Source organism: Micromys minutus (genome assembly GCF_963924665.1).
Source record: "Micromys minutus genome assembly, chromosome: 5".
NCBI lineage: Eukaryota > Metazoa > Chordata > Mammalia > Rodentia > Muridae > Micromys > Micromys minutus.
Window position 1 is genome coordinate 85363102 of NC_137974.1, and position 9695 is coordinate 85372796.

Sequence of the window (9695 nt, forward strand, 5' to 3'; positions counted from 1 at the left end):
AGAAAATGTGGTACATCTACACAATAGAGTTCTGTTCAGCTATTGAAAATAAAGAAACCATGAGTTTTGCAGGCAAGTGGACGGAACTTGAGAACATAATCCCAAATGAGGTCACCCAGACCCCAAAGGGCATACATGATATGTTCTCCCCTATTAGTGGACATTAGCCATAAAATACAGGGCAACCATTCTACACTCCACAGACCCAAAGACGCTAAACAAGAAGGAAAGCCCAAGAGAGGATGTTTGTTAGGCTATCCTCAACTTTGTGCTCCTTCAGACTCAGTCTTCTAACTGCTGGGATTACGGGCAAGATGCCACCTGGGCTTTGGCTTCAGCCAAAAATACTCAGTTAAAAAAAAAAATACTCCAAGGCCTTTTGGCAAGTGAGCAGAAGTAGGAGCTACCACTGGAGCATGGGACAATTAGAAACAGGTTTTATGGGAGCAAAACAGCAGGCAATGTTTTTCTAATTTAGTGTATAATTCCCTAGAGGGTTAAACAAACCAATGTAAATAGTGTCTGCCCCAAAGGCGTGATAACCCATGGAGTTAACTCATTCTGCCTGTCCTGCGCTCTTTCTCGTTGCCCTTTCTTTCCATGTTTCTCTGGCTAGCCATTTGTGCTTTCCTGATTCTACCAATCTCTCTGAACTATAGTACTGTGTGGCCATTTCCTGTGTGTTGGGTTCCCGGCCTTGCAGAGGCCCTTATGCCTTACCTTCCAAACCCTCTGTACCAAAGTGAAGGGGTTGGTCTTTATTGCCTTCCCTGGTCAACCGAGGCACTTTCTGAAGGGCTCAGGACTCTGATGGGTACGGCAGTCTTTTCCACAGCTGGCTTCTCTCCCCAGTGAGGTCTTCATGGACAATGACAGGATGATTGTGAACATGAGTTATAAGGACTCTGTCAGCCAAGGGCCCGAGAAGGCCAAGCCTTTCTGATAAGACCTTGTAGACCAAGTGGAAAGTGTGTGACTCTAATGAGATATACTGGAAGCAGGAGAGCTGACTCTAGATATGACTGCCCACAGGAGTGAGCTTTATACACAAGAGTGGATAAGAGAAAAGGTGAGCAGTCCTAGTGAACTCTAGGCCCAGTTCTGCTCTGGATGGAGTGATCTTCCACATGGGTAGCAGTTACTGTTGGTTAACCTGTGGCAAAGACTGTGGTGGACCTTCTGTGGTGGTTTCAACAAAAAGGGCCCCGGTAGGCTCATTTGTTTGAATGCCTAGTCCCCAACTGGTGAGAATATTTGGAAAGGGTCAAGGCATGTGGCCCTGTTGGGGAAGGTTTGTAATTGGAGGTGGCTTTTGAGGTTTCATGCCCTGGCTATGCTCAGCCTCTCTGCCTGGTGTTTGCGGATTAGATGTCAGCACTGAGCTCTAGAGCCGTGCCTCCCCGCCTGCTGCCAAGCACCCACCATAATGGTCATGGATTCCAACCCGCTGGAACCGTGAGCCCCTGGTTAAAAGCTTTCTTTATCAGTTGCCTAGGTTGTGATGTTTTGACTAGAAAAAGCAGCCGAGACGCTTTCCCAGCCCTTGATGTGCACCGGCACTCAAGTGGCTGCTTCCATTCCAGCGTCTTTGAGTCAGGTATAGACGGAGTTCTGCGGGTCCATGATAATGTTTAGCTTCTGCTGCCATCTCTGGGATGCTGAAATCAAGAATTCTGGCACACGCTGATTCCCAAGCAGCCCCCCACCCCAAATCTCTCAACTCTGATCCTATGTTTCTCGAATAGTCTTGAGCCATATCTCCTCCCATCCTCAGAAGCTCTTCTACTTCTCAGGGACAATAAATGATCACACGTGGGCTTTGGGGCAGTGCTCTTCTATCTACACAGGCCCGGTCACCCACACATCCTCCTTCCTGGAGAGACACAGCAAGCCCGGTCACCCACACATCCTCCTTCCTGGAGAGACACAGCAAGCCCGGTCACCCACACATCCTCCTTCCTGGAGAGACACAGCAAGCCCGGTCACCCACACATCCTCCTTCCTGGAGAGACACAGCAAGCCCGGTCACCCACACATCCTCCTTCCTGGCGAGACACAGCAAGCCAAAGCAACTGCTCACCCTTGGCTAGCCTCCTTTTCCAGGGTAGTGTCTTCCATTTGGTGTGCTTTCTGGTGGACAACTGAATGGACTGAATGCATCCTTCTGTGGCTCTGAGTGACATCCCATGGACCAAAGTGTAAAATAATACAGCCAGGAAGTAAGTCAACTATATCGTCCGTCATAAGAGTGGGGAGTTACATATCCGACACATTGGCCTTGCTCGAAAAATTATTCAAAATATTATTTTTTAGGGGATTATTTTTTGGACGTCAACACGGGGACTCTTAATTCAATTGAGGTTAATAAAATTGTGACATTTGTGGCATCTCACACCGAGGCCACTCAAGGGTGTTTCTCCTAAGAAGATGGCCACAGAGTTATGAGTACAGATGTGTGAGGTCTGCTGAGAAACAGAACCAGCATTAAGGGTTTTATTTTCTTAGTCTCTAGCCCAGGTTTGATTTCAAGCTTTATTTGTGGCTGATGACCTTGAACTCCTGACCCTTACACTGAGTGATAGTCACACACACGTACTACCATACCTAGATTTTGAGATGTTTGGGATTAAACCCAGGGCTTTGCACCATCTGAGAGCCATGGTGCACTTTCCCTTGTTCTAGGGTAGGTTTTCCATCAGTGAACCAAATGAGGAAATTGCTCTCTCAGACCGCTTCTGGTACCTTGTTCTACCACAAGATGGCAGTACAGTATCATCCTTTGAAACTGATACAAGGTTTCTGGCCCGGGCTTTGAGCCTCAGCAAAATGTTTGCAGGGCTCTTTAAATTGAACCTCTTCTTCAATGAGCTGGAGCTCTGAGTGCTTTCCTTTTAATAAAACAAGCAGATTTCCTTCCCCCAGATTTTGAGGTGTCACAGGTACCCTCAGCACCGTCAATGACTAAGGATGCGACAAAGTCTGCTTTTCTACCAACTTTCCCGCTTTCTGTTTACCGTACTTCCAGGTTACCTTTATTACAGAGTAAAAAGAAAGTATTCAGCAAGATTCCTCTCACAAGTGACTTCAACAAGTTTTGGTTTCCTGTTTGTTTTAATTACATTATACTATATTTACCTCAGTCCTCTGGGCATATAACAGCCACATTGCTTACCCTTAAATATTTTATAAGTCTTAACATTTTTTTCCCCATGTAGTAGGCAAGGACACACCTACACAGGTTAAAATGGTATCTGGGCAACCACCCACCATTGTTCCTCTAATGCACATGGGTTCTCCTTTCCTCTCCCTGCCCATACAATCAGCTCTGGGTCTCATTTGTGGGACAACTTTTGGTTTACATTTCAGCTTCTAAAGCTAAGAGCACTGTGGTTCAGTGCCAGCCCTGGACCGGCGAGTCTGATGATCATGGCAGAAGGCAGCTTTTTCACTGAAAGTCTTCAGAGTGGGAACAGTGCTTTTTTTTTTTTTTTTTTTTTTTGGTTTTGTTTTAATTCACAAGCTTGTTTAGTTCTACATCATCTCAGCCATCTTGTAAAAGTTATCAAATATGACATTTTACAAGGACGCGTGAAATACTCATGAGGTAGCCTCAAAATAACAACTCCCGAGTGATCATAGTTAAAAACTTACTACAAATGTCATAAACCAGCAACTTTTAGCTCTTTTCCGTGATAAAGCCCCTCCCCTGCCCCTAACTTTGAATACACAGAGTTCGTGGCCAGTTTGTATACACATGGTATCCCAGCCGCAGTGTGGATTAGGTGGGAGTGCACGTATGTACCTAGATCACAAACCAGTAATTATTTAATGAATAAAACTGCTGGCAAGGTGCCTGGTTTTCAAAGGCCTGACAACTGAAGTATGCATTCACATTATCTATCTAATTTTAAATTTTCAGTTAACAGTGACTTTGAAAGGGAACAGAATAAAAATTTAAAAATGCCTCTTCATGAAGATCTATAAAAGAAGTAGCTTTCATCATATTAATTCAGAATTTAGTCACTAAAGGAAAACCGAAGAGAAACAAACATCTAAGAAGGGCACCCAGGGTCCCTCCACATCCAAGATGCTGGACTCAGGGGTAGCTGCCAGTTTCTTATTTTGATTGACAGGTTAATAAGGGGCCTGGGGCTATCTTTTCAGTATGAATATACAACCTTACCAATTACTTTAAAATTATTGCTAATCTTCTAAAAATTAAAAAGCCTAAGGAATAAAAAAAAAAAATCTGAAAAAAATTTGCTGAAGAAGCATTTCCTACAAGTGGTTAAAAAGATCCAGTTCAGAAAATTGGCCAGCATTTAGTCAATAGAATTTAGGCACTGAGAATTTTTTTTTAAAGAAAAACTTGTAGTTTATAATAGTTCATTGCTTCAATTAGGAGTGTAAAAGAAGAGAGTTTTGTAATGCAATTGTCCAGCAATGGAAACCGATTTAAATTGGGGGATTATGTGCAGAGACCACCTGTGGGGCATTCAGCCTTTTCTGTAATGTAGAGCCCAGGCCTAGCTGCCTGCGGGTTGGCTAACAAAGCCTTGGAAAGCTGTTGAAAAGGCTGAGCACACTTGCACCTCAGGTCTTCACTAGCTGTTACAAGTCTTCCTCTCCCTCTCTGCCTCTCCTTTTTAAAGTAAAAGTCCCACATCCCTTTAATGGGAGCGCGTTAAGGCTCCACGGTGGCCAATTGGTCTGCACCGAGAGGAGCCCGGCAGCAGGGGAAGAAACTTCAGACTATACAGCACATTCACAGAGGAGAAAAGATCAAAGTTTCCCAAACTCAAAAGACCGAGTTCCCTACAGATTAACCCTATTCATTTAGCTCCTCTTAAAGGAATGGTGTTCAGAGCCACTGGGCAGACAGGTAAAAAGTTCAACAATTGCCAGCACATTCTTCTGCTGATTCAACAGCCTTCTGTTCAAATAAATTAGCTTAGTCTTGACAGAGGGACAATAGCTTTTTTCTCCAGGAAAACCAGCACACTTGGAATACACAAGCAGGAATGCTATTAAGAAGTTAACCCATTCCTTTAATCTCCTAGGCAGCACCTGCTCTGTTGCACCAGATTGTCAAGTGACTTACAGTACAGAGGTGACCTGTGGCCTCAAATACTAACCCCCACATCTCTGAGTGTGCCTAGGTCCATAAAAGGCCAGTGCTTTCAAAAACCACAGACTGAAGATACTCACACAGGGCTGCTGTCTCAATCTAAGTGGCGTTAGACCAGCCAAAGAAACAGGCTAAGTGGAATGGCCACCCTTTGCAAATTGTTCATCCACACACACCACGAAGAGCTGTAACCCAAAGGTCAGCAGGGAGAGAGACCAGGGAAAACACCATTTTGGGGGAAAGTGCAAAAACGCGATTTTGATTTCAATTCAACAATGACATTTACTTTGCTAACAGTTGAGAATTAGAGGTTAACAGGTAACGTCTCCATGCCTAAGGCCAGTACAAAACAAGCCAGAAAATGTCCATTCCTTACATTTCCTCAGCAAGCGAAACGGGAGCAGTTCAGAAGCGGTGGGGGGGGGGGGGGACACGGTGGTACTTAAATCATTTATCAAAAGTCATTTTATTGACAAAATAGAATACTTATATCTGTTCTTACAGGGTAGCCTCTAAACTTTTTACAAATAATGTACACATTGTATATCTTTGGATATATACATATTTTACACTTTCTTTTTTACAACTTAACAAATAATTATATAAATACATCCTTTAATGTAAGAAACCCGTATTTACTTGGGGTGTATAATTAAGACATTTATTGTTTATTTAAGGCATCTGCCTGGTCATTAAGAATACCCAAACCGTGCAGTCTCACAAGGTAGAAGTTGTCCCTCTTCTGGGATGTATGAGGGGTTGGATTTTACGCTGACGAAGTCGAGGGTGAAGCAGTCCCTTGGGTGAAGTCTGTAGTGGTATTACCTCAAGACTCATCCAGGGTACCCAGGAGGATTCCAACTATCCTAGCCCACGGAAACCATTGTCTCGGGCAGGCGCTCCGGAGCATCGGAGGGGAGGGGCTAAGTCTGGGAGGCTTCAATGCCAGGTACTTTGTTCTAAGGGAGTCATTTAAGTCCCCGCGGCTAATGGATACCATTAAGGGTTCATTATCATGCTAATAGCAGTCAACACGGTGAAGGGGGTGAAGGGGTGGGAACCCCGGCCGGTCTGGGGTCCCTTCGCCGCCCTCGGGCTCTCCATCCCCCACCCATCTCCGCCCCTTCTGGGCGTCCGTTCAGGGTTCAGACCTGGGACAATGGCATTTGCTTAGGGTAAGATACCGAGCTGGCCGTGCCAGACCGCCACGTCAGTCCGGTGCTGACGTCGCTGTAGAGGGATCCCCCGCCTCCGCCATGTCCCCCACCCCCGCCAGGCCCGGGGCCACCGCCCCCAGGGCCGCTGCCTCCGGCGCCCGCGCCTACAGCAGCGCCCTTGCTGGCCCAGCAGCAGCGAGTGCACAGCGCGCGCCAGGACTCCAGAGTCTTGCCCGACCAGACCCACACGCCCGAGGTGATGCCCACCACTAGGCACATGAAGTACTTGAGCATGAAGACCGCGTAATCGGGCCTGCGAGCCTGGTCCGGTTGCAGGTCCCGAAGGCATGGGCAGTTGTGCGTGGCCTCCCAGCGCGGTCGGTTGTGCTGCTCGTAGAAAAGGCAAGCGACAACGACGGCGGCGGGCACCGTGTAGAGCACAGTGAAGAGGCCCAGGCGGATCATGAGCTTTTCTAGCTTGTGCGTCTTGGTTGGGCCTCCTTGCTGCTTGATGACTGAGCGGATTCGGAACAGCGACACGAAGCCAGCCAAGAGAAACATAGTCCCAATGAAGAGGTAGATGACCAGTGGCGCCAGCACAAAGCCGCGTAGGTTGTCAAGGCTCTGGTTGCCCACGTAGCAGATGCCCGCCACCGGGTCGCCGTCCACGGAGCTGAGCGCCAGCACGGCGATCGACTTGACGCTGGGTACGAGCCACGCGGCCAGGTGGAAGTACTGCGAGTAGCCCGCTATGGCCTCGTTGCCCCACTTCATACCAGCCGCCAAGAACCACGTGAGCGACAGGATGACCCACCAGATGGAGCTGGCCATGCCAAAAAAGTAGACGAGGAGGAAGACCACGGTGCACAGCGCGGGGCCGGTGGTCTCATAGCGCACGTGCTGCTCCACTGCGCCCAGCTCCTCGTACTCGCCGCGCGCGCCGGGGCTGCTCGCCCCCGCGCCCGCCGCCCCCGCGCCCGCCGCCGCCGCGCCGCCCGCACCCCCAGCTCCGCCCGGACCCGGCGCGCCGCCGCTGCAGGCCACCTTCTCGTGTCCTGCCACTAGGCGCACCAGGTACCCGACAGACACGAAGAGGTAGCAGGCGGAGAGGAATATGATGGGCCGTTCCGGGTACTTGAAGCGCTCCATATCGATGAGGAAGGTAGAGACAGTGGCGAAGGTGGAGACGAAACAGAGCACCGACCACAGGCCGATCCAGAAGACGGTGAAGGCGCGCTCATCCTGGCTAAAGAAGGGGTTGTGGCAGGGCAGCGCACAGTTAGCGATCTGGCCGGTCTTGACGCGGTTGTAGAGCGGGTGGCGTTCGCTGGACACACTCACCATGGGCGCGCGGCACTGGCATCCGGGCTCGCAGGGAGCGGCGCCGCCACCAGGGGGCCTCGCCTTCCCGCCGCGAGACGGGGGCGCAGCCGCCGTGTCCCCGCTGCCCCTGCCGCCGCCGCCGCGATGTGGGGGCCTGGCCCCTGGCGGGCGGCTGTGGCCGCTGCCGGAGGGCGGCTGCTCGCCGGGCGGCGGCGGCGGCAGGCGGCGCGGTGGGCTGGGCGCGGCCGTGGTGAGGTCGGTGCGGTTGTAGTCCATGCACAGAGTGTCTGGGTTGCCCTGCTCCGGCAGCCGATCGCAGCGCATGCGGTCCGGCCAGGCGAAGCCGTACTGGCGCATGAGCGGCGCGCAGCCGGCCTTGGCGCGTTCACACACAGAGCGACAGGGCGGCAGGGGTTTCTTGTAGTCCTCCAGGCAGATGGGCGTGTACATGCTGCACAGAAAGAACTTGAGGTCTGGGGAGCACTGGATCTCCACCAGCGGCCAGAACTGGTGTACCTCTAGGCCCGCCTCATCCTGCGTGTCGTGGTTGAACTGGTTGGGCATGTAGGTGTAGTTGTAGCCGATGCCCTTGCACAGCGGCACCGTGATCTCTTGGCACGCCAGCTCCTTGGCCGAAGCCGCGGCAGCGCCGCTCGAACGCTGTAACACCGCCAAGGCGGCAAGCAGCGAGGTCACTTCCAACAGGTAACCCCACTCCATGCTGAGCGCCGGGACCCCACGTCTTCCTTCTCTAGGCGGCGCGCAGAAGGGCTCTACAGTGAGGAACCGGAGCCAAGGGAGAGCAGGCGACCGGAGGGTCTTGTCCCGCTGTTCTCTGCCGAGAGGAGAATCCGCCAACAACCCAGCTCCTTTGCGGGCAGCGTCTGTGGCAGCAGGGTCGGAAACCTAGGCAGGAGTCGTCCGGCCCTCCCCCACGCCTCTCCTGGGGTGACCGCAGACGCGCCACAATTGCACAGGGTCTGTCCTGCGTCCTCTGAGCCGCACTCAGCCCTCCCGGAGCGGAGCGGTGGCCCCCCGGCTCATCCTCCTGGGCTCCTGTAGGTGCCCCTGCGCGCTCAGACACTTCGCGTGGCTCCCAGCAGCGGAGGCTCAGAGGGCGGCGCGCCGCAAGTTTCCTTTCTGGTCCTCAGTCAAGATGGCTGTGTCTGGCCTCTTAGACTCTCGGGTCAGCCCCAGCCGCCCCTCTTCGGGCCCCGAAGGTTCTTGTCCGTTCCAGGCCGAGCCGCCGCTGCCAGAGTTCCGGGCCCTCCGCTGCTCAGGCCGCTGCCTTCTCACTCCTGCCTCGGTCCTCTTGCATCTGCCGCCACCAAAAGTCCGCGCCGCGTTCTGGCCACAGTCGGGCGGGGTGCAGGGCGTGCTTTCTCGCTAGAAGGACAAACAAATCCGGAGCGAGAGACGGAGGGGACACCTGAGCGCCGAGGTCCTAGCCTCCGCTTCCTCCGCAGGAGCTGCGCCCTTTGCCCAACTTCCCGGCTTTAGTCGGCAAGCGCCTCCAGGCCGGCTCATGAATATTTATACAGCCTGCACTTGGTCTCCGCCCCCTTCTGGGCTCACCAATCCCCGCGCGACAGGGCGGAGTATCTGCTTTCTCAAGGCTCTGCCTCCCTTAAGGAAGTCCGTAGTTTGGGGACGGCTTTCCTAGCTTTGGGCGGATAGAGAGTTTGTTTTTGGTCACCATGGGGTTGACCACACGGACTGAGCATTTACTCAGACTGTCCCCAAATTGCTCAGCGCTTCAGACAACGTGGTCGCATTTCTCCGAGTCTGCTCCCGAGAGCTAGGACAATGTTTTCGTAGTGAGTGCATCTCCCGGGGCTCTGAACCAGTCTCATTAGCTTCACAGACAAACCTGCTGGTTCTAGGTGGCCTTGGAAGCACAGTCAGGGCTCCAAGGCTGGGCCAGACCCAGAGCTAGGGGAATTGAGGGAGCGATTTCCTCTTGGTACTCTTAGGCTTTTTCAGACTTGGCGGTTTGGTGATAGTAGCGAGACTTCTCTTAGGGCTAGATGACCTGGTTTGACCATGACGGCTTGGGGAACCCTTTCTGCTTGCTCGGAGTGCCTACA

General features: G+C 51.8%; 1 protein-coding gene across 1 annotated transcript; it reads right to left on the minus strand.

The window, feature by feature from the left end:
- Positions 1-5627: 5627 nt before the first annotated feature.
- Positions 5628-9071, minus strand: FZD8 (frizzled class receptor 8). The gene has a single exon (XM_080916752.1). It carries the CDS (start codon positions 8326-8328, stop codon positions 6274-6276), a length of 2055 nt encoding a protein of 684 aa, XP_080772878.1. The 5' UTR covers positions 8329-9071; the 3' UTR covers positions 5628-6273.
- Between the last annotated feature and the right edge of the window lie 624 nt (positions 9072-9695).

Bases quoted from the DNA above. Each gene is read 5' to 3' on its own strand.
- FZD8 (XM_080916752.1), bottom strand. From the start codon at position 8,328: ATGGAGTGGGGTTACCTGTTGGAAGTGACCTCGCTGCTTGCCGCCTTG.